Genomic DNA, 21,124 nt, shown 5'->3' on the forward strand with positions numbered 1-21,124 from the left:
TCAATGAGAGAATAGAAGAAAGATATAGGGGTAGAAGAGAAGATATATGGGATATAGGATAGACAATAGGACAGGGGTCGGAAGGCACTCTAGTGCACTTATGCACGCCACTTACTGACCTCTTAGGAATCTGGAGAGGTCAACCGTGGACAGTCTAAGGATAAAATATTGGGGGTTAGGGGATGATACTACGGAGTCCGATAATGAGTTCCACGCTTCAACAACTCTATTACTAAAGTCGTATTTTTTACAGTCAAGTTTGAAGCAGTTAATATTGAGCTTGGATCTGTTATGTGCTCTTGTGTTGTTGTGGTTGAAGCTGAAGTAGTCGTTGACAGGCAGGACATTGCAGCATATAATCTTGTGGGCTATACTTAGATCATGTTTAAGGCGTCTTAGTTCTAAGTTTTCTAGGACCAGGATTGTAAGTCTAGTTTCGTATGGTATTCTGTTACGGGAGGAGGAATGCAGGGCTCTTCTGGTGAAGTATCTCTGGACATTTTCGAGGGTGTTAATGTCTGAGATGCGGTATGGGTTCCAAACAGATGAGCTGTATTCTAGGATGAGTCTGGCAAAAATTATGATGGACTGTAGTAATGTCACAAATTCCCAGGAAAAAGGGAGCAGATTCTAACGGGGGGGGCGAGATAAGAGACAACAAAGCCCAGAACTGCATCATGAAAAGAGGAAGAGATTGAGGATAGCCACTCCTTACAATTTTCCAGGTCGCAGTGGCACAGTGGTTATAGTGCACTACTGCAGGCTACTTCTGTTGCTTGCAATTTGGCAGATCTAATCTAACCAGGCTGAAGGTTGACTCAGCCTTCCATCCTTCTGAGGTTGGCAAAATCAGGACCCAGATTGCTGGGAACAATGACTCTGTAAACCCCTTAGAGAGGGCAATAAAAGTATTGTGAAGCCGTATATAAGTCTAAGTGCTATTGGTATTGCTCCGTTTATGAGGTATGGGTAATATAGGTGTAGTCTGGCAAAATTCTGTCTGTATATTATATGAAAATAAAGATCAGAACTTTGTTTTAATGATGTTATGTCATTTTGGGGCTAGGACTGACACATACTTTTCATTTATCTTGGTCACAACTAATATCTCAGCATGTACAAAAAAAATATCATAATAGCTACTAAATCAGGGATGGAAAAGTTCCATAATATCTGAGATGAAAATCAATATACAGTGTTCCCTCGATTTTTGCAGGGGATGCGTTCCGAGACCGCCAGCGAAAGTCGAATTTCCGCGAAGTAAAGATGCAGAAGTAAATACACTATTTTTGGCTATGAACAGTATCACAAGCCTTCCCTTAACACTTTAAACCCCTAAATTACAATTTCCCATTCCCTTAGCAACCATTTAGAGTATTACTCACCATGTTTATTTATTAAAGTTTATTTAAAAAAATATTTATTAAAGGCAGATGAACCTTTGGCGATGACATATGATGTCATCGGGCAAGAAAAACAATGGTATATTAATTTTTTTTAAAACTGTGGTATAGACTTTTCGCGAAATCCGAACCCGCGAAAATCAAGGGAACACTGTATATGGAGTCAACACATTACAGAGATGAATGTATAAATTGTTCACTTATTTCAAGAGCATTTTTAACTATCTCAATGCAATCCTTTTGAATGGTGTCAATATATAGTTATGGAAATATGCAGTAACAAAAATGGTATGCCGACATATAACCCTGTCCATTTTTCCCCATAGCTTTCCCACCCCCTAATAATATCAAAATATTCATGGATGAACAGAAAAGAATTTCTGTTAAATGGGAACCTCCTAAATCTATTGGGAAAACACTTTTATGGTACATGGTGGAATGGATTTCTGCAAATTTCAGCCCTTTTCATCATAGCATTGTTGCATGGAAGACAGTCCCTTTCCAAAATACATCAACTTCTATTGAAGGTAAGCTGCAAACAGTGATGGGCTGCTGCCCCCATGAGGGGGGTGAATGCAGTATGGGTAGTAAGTTTATGCACTCTTTATTGAGTACTTAATAGTTTTTTTTAATTGTCCTTTCTTCTCTAGTACCTTAGTATGATCCTTAATTACTTTTAAAATAGGAAATAATTAAAAAGTGTGTTTTTCCCCATAAATGCTTTAATTATTTTAATCATTATCTAGAACTGAACTTTTATAGCAATTAAAGAAAATTGAGCTACTTTCCTAACCTGTTATCATACTGAACCTTGTGGATTCAGTACAAAACTTTAAAATGTTACTGTACTCCTCAACAAATAATGTTGTCTATCATTTGTCCTTTATGTGGCTGTTCAAATAATGTGATTTAATCAACTGAAATCAAATCAAATCAAATTTATTATTACAGTCATAGACCAAACACTCAATCAAAAGTTGTAGGATAAAATGATAAATAACAGATGATAAAATCCAGTCTATCAATTATGCATTGTCAATACTACTAAAATTACAATCCATAAGCTGTGAGGTCTATATTCAGTTTGATACTATTAGGGAAAGGAATAAACAGGGTTGCCACATTTGTGGTATAAATTAGCTAAGGTGTATTAGGCACTTAAAAGCTGGCCACAAATGGTATACATACATACATACATACACATATTCACATACATATAAACATACATACACACATACACATATACACACAATCAACTGAAAAAGAGTCCAAGCACCTATTTGGAAACTTATCTTGGTCGGTAAGTCACTCCTACCCAGTCACATGACCTTTAAGCCACCACCACCCCCGGTCACATAATTGTCAAACCATTCCCACTTGGTCACATGGCCAACAAACCACTCCTACCTGGCCACATGACCATCAAGCCACACCCACAAAATAAGCCATGCCCAAAGTGTGGCAGTAAAAATTTTGGCAGCCCATCACTGGCTGCAAGTCCATTCTTTTAGTGTCTTCACAATAAATATGGAAGATGAATAGTATATTAGTAAGTACAAGCAGTCCTCAACTTACAACAGTTCATAGGGACTGTTTAAAGTTGCGATGGCACTGAAAAAAGTTACCTGACAAATTTTCACACTTGTGACCATTGCGGTATGATGTTTGGCAACCGACTCATAATTATGATGATTATAGTCTCCCAGGGTAATATATTTCCTTTTTGCGACCTTCTGACAAACAAGCCAGATTCACTTTACAACCACCTTACTAACTTAATGGCTGCAGTGATTAACTTAGGCTCTGTGGCAAGAAAGATCATAAAATGAGGCAAAATCCACTGAACAAATGTCTGTTCTGTTAGCGACAGAAATTTTGGGCTCAATTGTGGGCATAAACTGAGGACTACTTGTGCAATAGCTCATAACACAAGATTATCTCTGTAAATATAGGATTAAATATATATTTAATCCTCTGTAATCTAGAATGCTTTTTCAAAGGTGTGATCTGCTTTAAATCCGAGCAAACCCCAATCTAATAAATTATTGATTTTAAAAATGCTACTAAAATCATAAGGACATCACAGGAATTATGCTGGGTGAGACTGAAAGTCGCTATTCATTTCTCACCACAAGTAATCAACTGGAGGACGTGTGCAGTTGAGTCTTTCCATTCAAGACTCTCAACAACTGGCATTCATGGACATCTGGAGTTAACAGATGGTTGTCATAAGTATTATCATCAATTGTCTTAATCCTCCATGAATTTGCCTGCTTGTCTTTTACAGCAGTGGTTCCCAAACCTTTTCAGTTCACTGCCCCCCTGTTGCTACAAATTCATCCTCAGTGCCCAATACCCCCTTCAGTTGGGCGTGGCTTGGTCAGGTGGCTGGGTGGGCATAGCCATCTTGTAAAATGAGGTGAAACTCACTTAACAATGCTCTTGCTTGGCAACCAAAATTTTGGGCTCAATTATGATCATAAATCTTTCTTTTATTATTATTATTTATTATTTATTGGATTTGTATGCCGCCCCTCTTTCTTTCTTTCTTTCTTTCTTTCTTTCTTTCTTTCTTTCTTTCTTCCTTCCATTCATCCCTCCCTCCCATTCTCCTTTTTCTTTCTTTCTTTCTTTCTTTCTTTCTTTCTTTCTTTCTGTCTTCCTTCCCTCCTACCATCTTTCTTTCTTTCTTTCTTTCCTTCCTTCTTTCTTCCTTTCTTTCTTTCTCCCTCTCTCTCTCTTTATTCTGCAGTAGAAAGCAACCTCCCCCAAGTCAAATATCTTGTGACTGCAGCTATGAGATGCTCCTAAAATTTCAAATTACTCACCAACTCCAAAGACAGGGGATTCCTGACATAGATTTTATGGCTTATAAAACGGTTCCATGTGCACAGGTACATCTGGATGAGAGAAAGTGAGGGCATCCCTGAATGTGTGAATGCACATGAGAAACAGTCATGCCTTTTCCAATCTTCCTTCCTTCCTTCCTTCCTTCCTTCTTTCTTTCTTTCTTTCTTTCTTTCTCTTTCTCTCTTCTTGGTGGCACGAGAAGTAAGTAAGTGCTCTGGCCGGCTCTTGGCTCACTTTCCTGGTGACTTCCACCTTGTCCCACCAAGACCCCACCAGCCCGGAGGCTGGCAGACCCCTAAGGCCTGCAGAGCTTCATAGGTGTGCGCCTCGATGCTTCCTGGTCCGTGAAGCAGGCAGGTTGCCAGGTGAGAAGCCAGTGGGCTACTTCAGAGCCCCAAATGTCATGGAGCCAGCATGGGTAGAAGATGGCCTTTTCTGCAGCATCCCCCTCCGCTGCCTTTGCGGAAACGGGGAAACCACATGTGCAGCAGTCCTGGGACATTCACTTGCCTTTCTGCCGCCCCTCTCAGCATCTGCATTTTGATCAAGGGCTGCCTACCCACCCAAAGGCCAGGTGGGGCTGGACACCAACCTCAGAAGGCATGTGGCAATGGGGGGCTGCTGGGAAGGCCACCAAGTATGGCAGGGTTGCGGGGAACGGAGTAGGCTGCTACCTCCCTTCCCCACCGCTCCAACGTGCTTCCCTGCCTTCCACGTGGCCTCTTAGCACCCTCCTGCCACCTCCCTTGCCTCTTAGTTCCCCCCCTAAGTCACCTCACCCCCCTCGCACCTCCAGGAGGCAGTACTACCCACTTTGGGAACCACTGTTTTACAGCTACCCAAGTAGTTCATATGGATGAATACAGCTATTGTGAGAACATAATGAAAGAGACCCATTTAGATCCCACTAGAATGGGAAGTAAACATACTCATTAAAAGCATTTCCAGAATGGATATTCCTGTGATTAATGTTTGTTACTCTTATTGCTCATGTAAAATAGTTAAATTATGATTTCCTTCTTAGAAAAAGGTTCTGTTGATGATGAATATGTATTTTGACCAAAATTCCATAAAAATTACATGCTGTTTTGAACTTCACCTTCACAGAAAGCATCAAAATGAGAGAGATCCCTGCCATTTCAGTATATGCTGTGTATCAGAAAGGCATCAGCCGAGCCAGCTCTGTCCAGAGTGAGTAGAACTCAAGCAGATAGATTGTACAAGATTAATGATAGTTACTGATATTGAAACTTTCTAGCTACATTTTGTCCAAACCAGTAGGGTTGCTACCGGTGGCTAGTGTCTAATGAAGTGGTTCTCAACTTTTTTAATGCTATGACCCCTTAATACTGTTCCTCATGTTGTGGTGACCCCCAACCATAAGTCTAGTGCCAATTCATCCCACAGATCTTTAAGCTGATTGGCAGGAAGGTCAGAGGGATACCCCCACTGTAAACACCCGATTGGTCAGATTGCAAACATATATTCCAAGGTGCCAGAATAGAAACTTTAGTTCCTAACACCATGAAAAATTTGTCTTTTTCCATGGTCTTAGGGGACCCTTGTGAAACGGTTGTTCGACCCCCAAAGGGGCCCTGACCCCCAAGTTGAGAACCACTGGTCTAAGGGAACACTAGAATTCACAATCGCCCAGTTTCTGGCCCAGTGTTGGCGAATCTTTTTTTCCTCAGGTGCCAAAAGAGCATGCGGGTATAGTATTGTACATGTGTGAGTGCCCACACCCATAACTCAATGCCTGGGGAGGGTCTTATCCCAAAAAGTATTTTGCATTCAAAATTTTAATGTTCAAATCATGAACGCATGTGAAGCTAAATACAGGTTCATTTTTTTTAATGTCACCCAGAAAGCAGGGTTTTTTGGTGGCTTTTGTTGTTGTTGTTCTGGTGAAACATTTGTTTCAACTTCTCAATATTCCATGCTGGATTCATGTAAAGGGATATATAGGTATTGTCAAGAAAGGCAAAAGAGTTAAAAATCCCTGCGCACCATTGAATATAACGTCCAGTCGTGCAACCTAATGAAATACAGACTAGTGGATGCAGACCCAATTTTTCAGTTTCTTGTTCTTCGCTGAGAAGGTGGCAAATATAGATAGTCCACGACTTACATCACTTCATTTAATGACCGTTCAAAGTTACAATGGCACTGAAGAAAGTGACAATTTTTCACCCTTACAACCATTGTAGCATCCCTATGATAATGTGATCAAAATTCAGATACTTGGCAGCCGGTTCATACTTATGACAATTACTGTGTCCCAAGATGATCACCTTTTGCAACCTTCTAACAATCAAAGTCAATGGGGAAGCCAGATTCACATAACAACTTATGTTATTAACTTATGAACTACACTTATGTTACTAACTTATGAACTACAATGATTCACTTAACAACTGTGGCAAGAAAGGTCATAAAATGAGGCAAAACTCGCTTAACAAATATCTCACTTAACAGAAATGTTGGGCTCAATTGTAGTCATGAATCAAGGGCTATTTGTAGACAGACTGTTTTCAGACAAGGAAATAGGAAAGAAGAGGGAGAAGGAGGACGAGGACGAGAAAGAAGAAGGAAGAAGAAGGAAGAAGAAGGAAGAAGAAGGAAGAAGAAGGAAGAAGAAGGAAGAAGGAGGAGGAGGAGGAGGAGGAGGAGGAGGAGGAAGAAGAAGAAGAAGAAGAGAATGAAATAGTAATAAAGAAGAAAAAAAATACATAAGGATGTGCAAAATCCAATCACCTTAGTCGCTGCAATAATATAAAGTTTACACCAGCCATTCAGAAGCCATTGTTATCTCAGCTCTGGTGATGAAAAGAAACTGATTCTTATAAATAAAGTTGGCAGTTCTGATAAAATCATACGTTTACAGTATTTTGGTACTTGTCAAAGATTCTCAAGATAGAGTAAAAATTTGTTCTCTAGCTCTGCCCACAGAAAAATCATACTGATACTGAAAACACTTTAAAAACTTGGAAAAAAAGTATTATGATTCAGAACTCAGTAAAAAGGATATTGTATCACTTTTGCTTGCAATATGTCTGTACTCTATTGGATGACAAAATAATTCTTTTTAATTTTTTCCCAAAGTTAAAATAAAAATCTGAAAAAAACAAAACAAAACAATATAAGAAAAAGACTAGAACTCTGCATAAAGAGAAATTGACAAAGATACAAATAGTGTGTTTCCACGAAAATAAGACCCTGTCTTATATATTTCTGCAACCTGAAATAAGCGCTTGGCCTCATTGCCATGCTCTCAAAAGCCCAATTGGGCTTATTATCAGGGAATGTCTTATTTTGGGAGAAACAGGGTAGATGGTCCCCCCTGGTTGAATACTGATAAATATATTTCAACAATAATAGTTCCGCCCCACCCCCTGCAAAACGGGTCCACAATTTATAAATGTATATAACTTTATTTGCTAAATTATTATATGGCATTAAAAATATTATAAACATGAACATGGTTATCAATCAACCAAATTGCCCTACCATCTCTCTACTATAAAAGAAAGCAATGGATGGTAATCTCAACAACAAGGTAAGCTTCAAAACCCTCTTTTAATGATTAGTTATAATTTCAAGAAAAAGTTTATTGTCAAGAATCAGTGGAGGATATTTGATCCTGGGTGGTTCAGAGATAATGATTGCAGTGGGTTTATGGTAGTCGAAAAGTCATTTGTGGAGCCATCTCTGAGCCATCCAGGATCAAATATCCTCCACTGATTCTTGATAATAAACTTTTCCTTGAAATTGTAACTGGGATCTTCCTAAAACCATAAGTCTCAGTTGAGAGGCCTCTTCAGCCTCCTCTATGAAGTTTCCAATTCTCAAAACAACTAATTTAACAATTGTAAGTCTGATTTAACTGTTATTATGACCTGTATCTGGATTTCATCTTAAGATTGATTTAAAACTATTACTAATTCATCAAATATTTTGTCTAGATTTTCATCTAGAGCTTCTAAAAACTTTTTTTTCCCAAAGAAAGTCTTTAACATTAAAGTCATCTGACTCCTGCCTCTCTTTTATATCTCTTTTTGGGAGCACTGTAAATATATATATATAATATACAGTGGTACCTCTACCTACAAACGCCTCTACTTACAAACTTTTCTAGATAAGAACCTGGTCATGGAACGAATTAAGTTTGTAAGTAGAGGTACATTGTATAATGTTTGGGATCTTTTATTTATTATTGCTTTAACTTTAATATAGCCCCAGTCCCTCATAATGGGCAAACTTTTATAGCAAAATGTAAGCAATTTCTTCTCAAGGACAAAGAACAAAATATTCCATCACAAAATAAGTACAGAAGAAATTGAGATTCCCACAAATAAAAAATAAAGGGGGAAATTTCTATCTCTTAAAAAAAGGGAGGTAAAGTTTTTTTTAAAATAGAATAAAACAACAAAGTTCTTTTAAGAACAAGTGAGAGACTAAATCCTCGCAGTGGAAATTTGATGTGCTTCAAATTCAATCACTTTCACTACCTAAGGGAAAGTTCTCTTGCTGTCTACTGCCATGTGGCAAAAGGGAACTCCAAAAAGAGGGGGGGGAACCTCCAAAAAGGAAAAATGATGTTCAATGTTCTGTCTCAGTGCCAGCCCCAATAATCAGATGCACACAAATGTTCAAATTAATAAAAAGATTTAATGTGTACAAAAGTCCCAATATGGTAAACATTTTTAAGGGTCTAAGTGCAGTTAGGAAAGTGTTGTTAGTTGGCTGAAGACCCAGAATGAAGAGGTTCTGGGACTTTCCCAAGAAGATCCAGTCTATCGCCTATCCACTGTGTCATCTCCAGTAATAATTACCAGCGTGTTCAGAGTGTTTATCAGAGTGTTCAGACTTTGTTTTCAGAAATTGGAAGAACAAATCTCATTAGCAAAGCTCTGCTCTGGCAATCTCACACTACTTACCAGAGCTTACAAAACTTTTGCCAGACCCATCCTCGAATACAGCTCATCCATTTGGAACCCATATCGCATCTCAGACATCAACACCCTTGAAAATGTCCAAAGATACTTCACCAGAAGAGCCCTTCACTCCTCCACTCGAAACAGAATACCCTACGACACTAGACTTTCAATCCTGGGGCTAGAAAGCCTAGAACTAAGACGCCTTAGACAAGATCTAAATATTGCCCACAAGATCATATGCTGCAACGGCCTGCCTGTCGGCGACTACTTCAGCTTCAACCGCAACAACACAAGAGCACACAACAGATTTAAACTTAATATTAGCTGCTCCAAACTTGACTGTAAAAAATATGACTTCAGTAACCGAGTTGTCGAAGCATGGAACTAATTACCGGACTCCATAGTATCATCCCCAAACCCCCAACAATTTACCCTTAGATTATCTATGGTTGACCTATCTGGATTCCTAAGAGGTCAGTAAGGGGCGAGTACAAGTGCACTAGAGTGCCTTCCGTCCCCTGTCCTATTGCTCTCCTATATCTCCTGTACCTTTCTTCTATTCCTATATCTCTTCTTCTATTCTTTCATTGATATGTTCTATTCCTATATCTTCTTTTCTATTCTTTCTTAGATATGTTTTACTATGAGTATCTCCTCTATAACCTTCATCATGTATTTTACTATGTGTATTTATAGATATATACCCACTAAAACCCTCATTGTGTATTGGACAAAATAAATAAATAAATAAATAAATAAAATAAATAAATAAATAAATAAATAAATAAATATAAAATAAAATAAAATAAAATAAAATAAAATAAAATAAAATAAAATAAAATAAAATAAAATAAAATAAAATAAAATAAAATAAAATAAAATAAAATAAAAGCCAAGAATGTCCTTTTAAAATCCAAACTGAATGCAAGAGTCAAGACAAGATGAATCGTCCAAGAACAACATTGCTTTTCTGCAACAAGGTGGAGCATGCCTCACACTAAAATAGTGTGAGGGTGTGATCCAATTACCCAGTAGCCTTACTTGTGAGTGACTCTTCTCTTGGCCAACCATCCTTGTCTTTTGAATGACCTTCGAACTGTAGCATCCTCCTCTTCCCCTGAGTCACTCAGCCCTGGAATTGCTAACTCATTGTTGAAAGAAAATGCTGTGTCATCCCTGACAGGAAGTGCTGAAGGCCCTGGCTGTTGTTCTGCCCCTAACCCCTCATCACTGTCGCCATCAAGTGCTAGAAATATAGGATGCTTGACTTGTCCTTCCAATGTCTCTGAGTCCTCAGATTCGGAGTCTATAACTATTTGCGCAGGACATGAGCGAACCATCATACTTACCTTTGTAATTTTGTAAGAATGAAAGAATTCCTTCTTTAAGGGCACATCAATTGCTTCTGTACAATTCCTCGGAGAGGGGCAGCATATCAATCCAATTAATAAATGACAAATAAATAAAATAAAAGTATCTCCAAATATCCTCAATACTCACATGTATCATAAACAGATTAATTCTCACTTAACATCTACAATAGAACCAAAACTTTTCATTGTAACTAATTGTGATTATTATGTGTATTAGGTGAAGATAAGTGCTAGATACTTTTTTTTAGTGAAAGCTGAACTTACGTTGTACAGAAGCAATTGATGTGCCCTTAAAGAAGGAATTCTTCTATCCTCTATCATGCTGGATTCTTAAATTATGATCTTGGACTTTTTAAATTAAGTCCTTGTAACAAGACGAAAATTGATTATGTAGCAGACATTTTTCCCAAAGTGAAAATATGGTATCTCCAAAGGTCCAGGAAGACCAATCAAGGATGGTAAATATTTACACAGATAAAATTTTGCAGAAGAAATGTGTTTTTGATATTTTTTTTGTTCATGTGTTCTTGTTAAGATTTTCTGTCACAGTTAAAACTTGGTGACAGAATTTCCCTTTTAAAACTCTGGCAATTTAATTTTCATCCTAACAACAGCTCTAAACAAAACTTCATTTCAAATTCAGGATAATGTTTTATTCCATTTGTGTGAAAACTGATATAATTGATTATGTTCTTTATAAGGAGCATTTAAAACTGCTGCTTGGTAGAAGAAATAAAATAGTTAAAAAAAATACTCTCATTTCTGGGTACAATAATGATACAAGTAGTCTTTACAACAGAGCTTGGAAATGAGACTTACAACTTGGATTTGAAGTTGTAACATCTGCCTCTCCATGGTTGTGTAACTACATTTTGAGTGCATGACAACCAGTTTGCATTTATGTCTGTTTGGAATCATGCGATGATGGTTGCGATTTTGATGTTTTCCCAGAAACTGGCATTTACCTGTCAATATTTATGATTAGAATTATGAGTTGTATTACAATTGTAAGTCAAGTGAAATTTGTTGAACCGCACGGTGACAAGATTTATGGAATAATCCAACATTAGAGTTGGCCTTCTCCAGGTCCCGTCAACTAAACAATGTCATTTGGCGGGCCCCAGTGGAAGAGCCTTCTCTGTGGTGACCCCGGCCCTCTGGAACCAACTCCCCCCAGAGATTAGAACTGCCCCCACCCTCCCTGTCTTTCGTAAACTACTCAAGACTCATTTATACCGCCAGGCATGGGGGAGTTGAGATAGCTCTTCCCCCTAGGCCATTACAAGTTATGCATGGTATGTTTGCGTGTATGTTTGGTTTTATAATAGGGGTTTTTAGTTGTTTTTATTATTGGATTGTACATGTTGTGTTTATTATTGTTGTTAGCCGCCCCGAGTCTGCGGAGAGTGGCGGCATACAAATCCAATAAATTATTATTATTATTATTATTATTATTATTATTATTATTAATGCTACTTCTAAAGTTCTTTAGGCTTTCCCAAAACAACATGATGAGTAGGAAGTTTGACTGCTGGCTGGATCTTAGAGTAGTGGTATACGTCCTGCAAGGGAGAGATTTAACTTAGTGACTGAACAGATTATTTGCATGCAAAATCAATATAATACTTGCAAGCAGTGGTTGGTTGCTACCAGTTCATCCCGATTCAGGCAAACCAGTAACAACGGCAGCAGGAGGCTCCGCCCACCACCCAAATGTCATCACAGACAATCTGCACATGCGCAGAAGGTTCTCTGCATGTGCAGAAGCACCTGTGCTTGCTTTGCTCACACGTTCACAGTTCCAAACCAGTAGCGAAGGTAAATGAAACCCACTACTGCTTGCAAGGCACTTTAAATGAATCATTCTTTTTCTCACTTTCTTATATATTTTTTCTCTTTTCTGGGTACCATTGATGAAAGAAAAGAAAGAAGTTGACATTTACCAAGAAAGGAGTCTTGCAGTCACCAGGGGTAGGAAAGAATTCTAATAATTGGTGGGGGGAGGGGGAGAGATTTTACTATCTGATCAGAAATGTACAGTTTATGGAATTATGACATTTCAAAGTGGCAGGAAATGTTTATAGCCTGCACTGTATATATTTGGGGGGGGGGTTGCGTCTTATAATGTGGAAAACATGGTAGTTAAAAAAAACAAAAATAAAAAGGTGGGAGCATAAATATAACTTAAACAAAGAACAATTTAAAAAATTAAAAGCATAAGAAGTAGTAAGACTTAAAAAAAAAGATTTAAATACAGACAGAACAGGAAACCAAATAAAAACCATGGTGAGTTGAGAAAAAGACTCTAATTCATGAAAGTTTGTACCACAATAGCATCCTTAGTCTTTATAGCTCTACAGCAGGGTTGCTTTCATTGCAACCCAAACATGTTTCTCTTCATCTCAACCCAATAATTTTGCAGTAAAATAACTCAAAATTAAATTAAGTAAAATTATTTTTAATTTTAAAATTAAGTAAAATTCCTCAATCACTTTTGGGAATTCTTTTGCAGGGTCAGCTGAAGTTTCATGCATTTCACTTGGTTTGTCTTTAGATCCCCTCCATGTAGAGATCACATTCATAACAGCATTCTGGATCATAAAATATTATTGCAACATTTCAAAGAAGACAACCAAAACAATCAAGGAAATAAGCATTTTTTAATTTTTAATAAGTTCTCATAACTACAATTCTACACATAGCTGCTTAGGAATTCACTGTTCTCCATAATGTCTACTTTGAATAATATTGTTTCAACTTATATAGAACCATAGAAATAAGTGGGATGTAATAGTTTGAATGAATCTATCTTTAGGGCATTAACAGAAATGACAAATCCCACATGAAAAACGATTTAAACCGTCTGCTGATCATTTGATAGCTCTGCTGAGCTCTTGGTCAAAAAACTTTACCATTACAGAGGAAGAAAAAAAAAAGGAACCCAGAATCCAACATGCTAGAAAAAAAAATCCACTAACTTTATCAACTGATCTACAATGGGCTGCAGATCGCTCAAGCAGATTTGAAGCCACCTCACATTATACTTTCTATTCTGTTTATAAATCTGGGTATCACTTACTGAGTTTTATTCTTTGTTTAACTGAAAAAAAATGTTCAACTGAAATATTTGGTTTTTAATTAGAAACATGAGCAGTGTTGCGTTGAATGGTTTACTGTTTAAAAAGGTGACAAAATAAATGAAACATGTATCCAACTGCTCTTCACTTGCCATATTGTTCCTAGTCTTCTGGTCCTTATCTGCCAGAAATGGTAGTAAAACTTTTTTTAAACAAAAGACCTTGCTAGGGTTTTATTTATCAGAGCAAGGAGAATCTGGCAATTACCCTCTTCTCCAGCAGATGATAAAACTTACCCAGTTGTTTTTAAAAATCCAGGAGTTGCAGTTTCCTGCCTGTGTTGTTCTGAATTCATTCAGAATCCATGAATGTGATATAAAATTTGTATATTCATCTTTCACTCCTCCTCCCCTTTTTCTCTCTCTCAGGCAATGATGATTACGATACTGAGATTCTGTTGGGAACTGGTGTCGGAGTGGCTTTCTTATCAATCTCCGTTTTCACTTTGATTGCAATTAAATCGTGCAGGAAAAGGTACCAGTTGCTATTTCCCCCCAGATTTTGGTTCATGAAGGTTCAGTTTTAATTATTAATCAAATGTATGTAACCACCAATTTCTTGAGAGCATAATTTGGCCCGGTATAGGTAGGCTTCAAGTTGTGACCATGACAAAGCCCATCCATTACAGTTACGGTCATTGAGGGGGGGCACTCAAACGATCAACTCAATAATTCCCACCTGCTCTCCCTAAAACAGATGTGGAGCAGAGCATAGAGTGCCTCGGGGTAGACCTAGGAGGTGTAGACTTCAGAGAATTCAGGAGGGTTTAGGAGGCCTGGTGCTTCCCATTCGTCAGGCTCCCCTAAGGCTTTGGGCCTACTGCCCACTCCACCACAACTGTAACTTCAAAACTGGTCATAAGTAGCTTTGGTAAAGTTCATGAAAATTTCATTTGGTTGCTAAGTGACCAGTCTGAAGTCAAGGACTGTCTGTACCAGTTTTGATTTCCTTTATTAAAGCAGGACAAGAATTATTTTTATAATAGATTTTGGCACTTGATTTTAATGGCATAAATTGGGACCTCCTTTATCCATAAATTGAGTGCTGTTAAGTTGAATGTAATTACAAAACTTTGTCTCCCAGCGTGAGTGAATGTCTTAAATGCAACTTGCAAAACAAGTAGATATAGAAAAGCATCTGAACTGAAGAACGCTGTTTCAAAAAGAAACTTTTTGCCTCCTTACACTTTCTCTCATTCCCTTCCCATCATTTTTGAAGATTAAAAAAAAATGGTGAATGGAGAGAGAGAACAGTGAAAAAAGGACATTCAAGGATAAAAGTTAGTAGCGGAAGACATATTGGTTTAATAGATGCTCAGTAGCTCTTTCTCAACTCTGGTTTAGATCCACATGATGATGATCCATATTTGAAGACAAGAGTCTTCAGCCACAAAAAGTGTTGAAAATTACATTGACCTTTCTCTCAGTTAAGAATGTGAATTCTAATCCATCATTTAAACATGCAAGTTAACATGTTGTGTTTTTTGTTTCAAGGGTGACCAAAATGGTTAGTTCAGTAGCACCAAAATGGCTTTCTGAAGAATATCCTAAAATGCAAAACAGCAAAGTAATCAAATATCTCCAGGTAATTATTCGGATTAAAATGCTTTTATGTTTAAGGAAACCAGGAAGTACTTCGATATCTGTATCTCCCTTTCCTTTTTGATCAGAGTATTATATAAATCCCTCAACTTCAAAGTTTTCAAAGTTTTCAAATTATTAAAGTTACGAAGGCCTCAGAAAAAGAGATTTTATGGTCTGTACTCAGACTTACGACTGTGGAATCACCACTATGGTTTTCTGATTACAATTTGGTGCTTTACAACCAGGTTACATTTACAAGTGGTTGTAGCATCCTATAGTCACCCAATCACAATTTGTAACCAATTTTGCTGATTTAAGGCAAACAAAGGAAAAATGCCCATTGGTAGGCAGAATTCACTTATCAACCAGTGTAAAAATTGCCATAAAATTGGGTCCAACTCAACTTATAACTGCAACAACTCCTAATTGTGATGCTGCTAGTACCTCAATAGGAGTTTACTCCATGTTGCAACCTTTATGATGTGCCCACAAGAGTGCTAAAATACTCAACACTTTCTATGTTATTTTTCTGCTTAGGAAAGTGATGCCGAGACAGACAATTTTTCCGAGCCATTTTTGGATGTTGCGGTGACTGTAGTTGAAGAAATGTTGATGCAGAACCACTATAGGGCTGTGGAGAAAAAAAAGGAGGGAGGCAAAACACTTTCTGAGAAAGTCAGTAGCTCAGAAGATGTACCATTTGCCAGCAATTTGGATGTGACTGCGAGAAATGGGTACAAACCTCAGACTTCTAATAAGGCTCAATTGGGAAGTGCTTTCAGCCCCACCAGTGAAACACCTTTTCAAAACTGGGACACCAAATCAAATTCGATAGTTTCGCCCATCAGTCATTTAAGGAAAGATTACACCAGGGCTGTGGCCCCTGCATGGCCTATTATTGACCCCAATGAAAATAAGTCTTTATTTGATAAAATCAGCCTTATTCTCAGCAATAGTGGAAGTGGGCAAAGTTGGGTTGGCTCAAAAGATGAAGACCCAAACACCCAAAAGTTGAAATTCCTGCTTTCAGATGAAGATATTCAAGAACAGACTTTAATACCAGATAATCTACTTTCTTGCTTAACAACTATAAGTGAAAACCGGAGCAATATGTCTTATTTCCCTCAAAACGCTGTTTTCCATGACAATTGAAGAAAAAGGACATGTTTTGCACAAAGAACACAAACTCTGCATTTTCAAGCAGCATAACTGAAGGTTCTCCATTCATTGTTTGAACAAAATTGAAAAAAATTAGTTGCAGCCACAATCTCACTTTTCATCCCTCAGGTTAATTCATGTTAAAACTTATAAAACAACAGTTTCTGGAATTCGGTATATCTACTTTAATGAAAAGGAGGGCTAAGGGTAGCATGATATCAGTGTTCCAATATCTAAGGGGCCGCTACAGAGAAGGAGTCAAGCTATTCTCCAAAGCACATGAAGGCAGAATTACAAGCAAGGGATGGAAACTAATCAAATAGAGAAGCAACCTTAAATTAAGAAGAAATTTCCTGATAGAACAATTAACCAGTGGAACAACTTGCCTCCAGAACTTGTAGGTTCTTCATCCCTAGAGGCTTTTAAAAAGAGATCAGAGATCCTGCTTGTCTGAAATGATATAGGGCAGTGATGGCGAACCTATGGCATGGGTGCCACAGGTGGTACATGGAGCCATATCTGTTGACAGGCAAGCCATTGCTCTAGCTCAGCTCCAACGTGCATGTGTGTGCTGGCCAGCTGATTTTGGGCTTACACAGAAGCTCTGGGAGAGCATTTTTGGTTTCCAGAGAGCCTCCAGGGGGATGGAGGATGGCGTTTTTACGCTCCCTCGGCTCCAGGGAAGCCTTTGGAGCCTGGGAAGGGCAAAACACAAACCTACTGGGCCCGCCAGAAGTTGGGAAACAGGCCATTTTTGGCCTCCAGAGGGCCTCGGGGAGGAGCTGTTTTCGCCCTCTCCAGGCATTGCATTATGGGTGTGGGCACTCTTGCATGTGCGATAGAACGCGCACATGCTCTTTTGGCCCCCGAAGAAAAAAAAAGGTTTACCATCACTGGTATAGGGTTTCCTGCCTGACCAGGGGGTTGAGCTAGAAGACCTCCAAAGTCCCTTCCAACTCTGTTATTCTAATTCTGACATCTAATTCTAATGTTTATATTATAATTGGTGTGTACATTGAATTAAGGGAGATCCAAAAATCAACTGAATAATCTTCTCAGAAGGTAAAATGATTTATGATAAAGTTACTTTACAATTCAGGACTATGAAATGAAATTGCAGTATACAAAGCCCAACTTCTTTCACGACAAGGAAGTATACAACTGAACCATAGGATGCATGTACGAGATATACCTCAGGGTCACAATCAATATAAAGGAAGGGGGTGGAAAAATCCAGTTTTGAGGACCAGCCAGGAAAACATGACTAAATACAGAAGTCATCAAAGACCATGCCAAATATCTATCCGTTTTAAAGGGTGGCAGGAAGGCTCCTCAAATTTACAGTTCTGAGGGCCAAAGAAGTTATTTACCACTATTATGATGTTTCATTACCCAGCTAGGCGACATCATCAGTTCTGAGAAAGTACCTATAACTCCACAGTTCAACCCTGAGCTACAGATATTCTCTGTTATTGGAACTATTCACTAGCAGTGGGAAATAAACTGTTGTGTATCCTTTTATTCTCATCATAAGGACTCAAATCAAGCTGAGCTGCATCTTGCTAAGGCAAACCAAGGAGTCATATTTAGTCCTGAAGGTTAGGAGATGACACATGTCAATTTGGGCCAATTTGGATCAATTTGGACTTGCTTGAAAAGCTACTGAGGACTGCTTAAGTGGTTATTTCTTCACTGTGAATGAAAGAGCAAACTGCTTGTATTATCATCCTAGGATTCTACTGACTTCAGTGACCCTTTCTTCCAATCATCATTGCTCTCCCTTAAAGTATGAGAAGGTGCAGACTAGTGTTTCTGGTATCCAACCATTAAAGAAGCATGTTTGCACCATGCCATAGAAATGTATAATATGGCCATATGTGGAATAAAGTATGTGATTCTGGATGTCCAATTGCAACCATTGTACTGAACATCTCAAAAGTTTGGAGGAAAGGAGATTGGGAAAAACTCACTGTCCAAATTAGAAAAAAATAAATGGTTTATGAGAGATATTTTAGAATTATAGGCAGTTATGATGTAGAAAAGATGGACAGAGATGTTGTTGCTGTTTTGTCTTATAATACAAAACCCCAGGGATATTGAATGTTGAGGGATATGGAACAGTAAAAGAGCAAAACACATGAAGCATAGTTGGACTATATATTAACATTTTCAGAATGTCATGGTGGCTACCAACCTAGAGGGCTTTAAAAGGAAAGTAAACAGAATGAGGACATATTGGTGGAGGGCTACTAGACACAATTGCTATTTCTAGATTTTGAGGTTAAGAACACCGAATAACAGTTCCTGTATACGACAGTAGAGATACTTCTATATGGCTTCCCTTTGAAATTAATCTTTTGGGAAAATAACATGATGGATTGCATGGGCATTTATAGCACCCAGGAGAGCTCTTTCCTGTACATTGTGTAGTAGTATTTTACCCAGTCTTTGTGGTCTTTGAAAAGAAAGGTAGGTATTGACGAAGGAGCTCATTTTGAGAACCCTAAAATGTGTTAAATTCCCTTTTAACATTAGGCTGGAGATATCGTCACCCTCAGTACAAGTCATCTTTGAAAATTCTCAAAAATATGAATGGCTTCCTCGAAATGGAAATCTAGAAACTAAAATTAGTAGCTGTCGATGCAGGGAGGAAATAGTAAGACAACCGCAACAGCCAGTTAGAAATAAAAGTAATAAAGTATGCTTTTTGTCATTCTGTTTTTTTTGAAAATTTAAATCCATAAAATGTATGTCACTCTTCTCACACTCTGGAAATTATGTTGTTCTGTTAAAGAAATTGTTAATGCTATATATCTTTAGGGAATTAAAAAAAGACTAGATAAATTCTCCTTATATCACAAGAAAAAAGAGTATTTTTATGATTCAATAAAGACTTAAAACAGAAGCTTTGTATGATTACTCAGAAGTAAGTCCTATTGCTTGGATTCACACATCATGCACACATAAGGCACAGTTTTATATATATATTTATATTTATATATATATATTTATATATTATTTCTGTATTAATCAGACTTGTATGCCGCCCCTCTCCGCAGACTCGGGGCGGCTCACAGCAATAGCAATACAATGTAAGACAAATCCAATATTTAAATTAATTTAAAAAACACCACAAATTAAAACCAATCATACACACTAGCGTACCATGCATAAATTTTATAAGCCTAGGGGGAGGGAACATGTCAATTCCCCCATGCCTGATGACAGAGGTGGGTTTTAAGGAGCTTACGAAAGGCTAGGAGGGTGGGGGCAACTCTGATATCTGGGGGGAGTTGGTTCCAAAGGGTCGGGGCCGCCACAGAGAAGGCTCTTCCCCTGGGTCCCACCAAACGACATTGTTTAGTTGACGGGACCCGGAGAAGGCCAACTCTGTGGGACCTAACTGGTCGCTGGGATTCGTGCGGCAGAAGGCGGTCCCGGAGATATTGTGGTCCAGTGCCATGAAGGGCTTTATAGGTCATAACCAACACTTTGAATTGTGACCAGAAACTGATCGGCAACCAATGCAGACTGCGGAGTGTTGGTGTGACATGGGCAAATTTAGGAAAGCCCATGATAGCTCTCGCAGCTGCATTCTGCACGATCTGAAGTTTCCGAACACTTTTCAAAGGTAGCCCCATGTAGAGAGCATTACAGTAGTCGAGCCTCGAGGTGATGAGGGCATGAGTGACTGTGAGCAGTGACTCCCGGTCCAAATAGGGCCGCAACTGGTGCACCAGGCGAACCTGGGCAAACGCCCCCCTCGCCACAGCTGAAAGATGTTTCTCTAATGTGAGCTGTGGATCGAGGAGGACGCCCAAGTTGCGAACCCTCTCTGAGAACCCTCTCTATTTCACAGAACAAAACATATTGGTTCACATGTAATGCATAAACCATGCTTTAGAAGCCACCATGACAGAGTTCACACATCATGCTAAGCTGAAAACAAACCCCGGTTTAATATGAGATATTAAAATTGTTTATTGTTGCTTACTATGTATATTTAAATGCCTGGCCCTCCCTTTTGTGAATTAAACTCCCTCTCCAAGTTTCAATTTTATCCCCAACTTCAACTAAGACTCTGATGAAGAAAGTCTATATCTGATACACCGACACACACACACACACACACACACACACAAAGCTATAATCCATTAGTTTTTAACATGCTACAAGCTATTTTTTCCCCACTTCTCTTGTATAAAAGTAATATAGTACTCTTCTGGAATTTGTTAGAGTTGCCTATTATATATGGGTTGCTCAAATTTATGTAATCAATAGATATGGCAATAAAAAAATTATGACTCCATCTTATCTTTTGATCATCGACAAATTTTATATTTTGACTGTTCAAATTTGGAATTCTAAAATTTTCTTTTTTGTAAGCTTCTGGATGCCTGGTAGGGAGAGTACTAAACAGACTATGTTTAAAATGAGAGAAATACTTTTATGAATTAAATTTTATTGGCAGCCAATATTGACACGAATTAAATAAGCACACACTGCAGTAGAAAAGTAAACTAATTAATATGATGGTAGTATTTCAATGAAACACTGCTGATCATAAAACATTTTCTGCCCAGTCTGTTACTGTGATCTGGAAAGTTCCCATTTATCACATTTAGGCATTGGATCATATTCATTTATATTATATTTCATTATTGAAATCAATAATATTTCAGT

At 38.1% G+C, this 21,124-nt stretch overlaps 1 protein-coding gene across 1 annotated transcript in view; it reads left to right on the forward strand.

Annotated features, from left to right (window-relative positions):
* Positions 1 to 16,435, forward strand: part of IL23R (interleukin 23 receptor) — a 65,110-nt gene extending 48,675 nt beyond the window's left edge. Inside the window, exons 10-15 of the mRNA XM_070748981.1 lie at positions 1,730 to 1,930; positions 5,361 to 5,444; positions 12,472 to 12,534; positions 14,069 to 14,174; positions 15,194 to 15,284; positions 15,821 to 16,435. Of these exons, the coding sequence (XP_070605082.1) occupies positions 1,730 to 1,930; positions 5,361 to 5,444; positions 12,472 to 12,534; positions 14,069 to 14,174; positions 15,194 to 15,284; positions 15,821 to 16,435 (1,160 nt within the window). The remainder of the gene's footprint in view (positions 1 to 1,729; positions 1,931 to 5,360; positions 5,445 to 12,471; positions 12,535 to 14,068; positions 14,175 to 15,193; positions 15,285 to 15,820) is intronic.
* The last annotated feature ends 4,689 nt before the right edge of the window (positions 16,436 to 21,124 follow it).

The sequence above is a fragment of the Erythrolamprus reginae genome, chromosome 3 (assembly GCF_031021105.1).
Source record: "Erythrolamprus reginae isolate rEryReg1 chromosome 3, rEryReg1.hap1, whole genome shotgun sequence".
Classification (NCBI taxonomy): domain Eukaryota; kingdom Metazoa; phylum Chordata; class Lepidosauria; order Squamata; family Dipsadidae; genus Erythrolamprus; species Erythrolamprus reginae.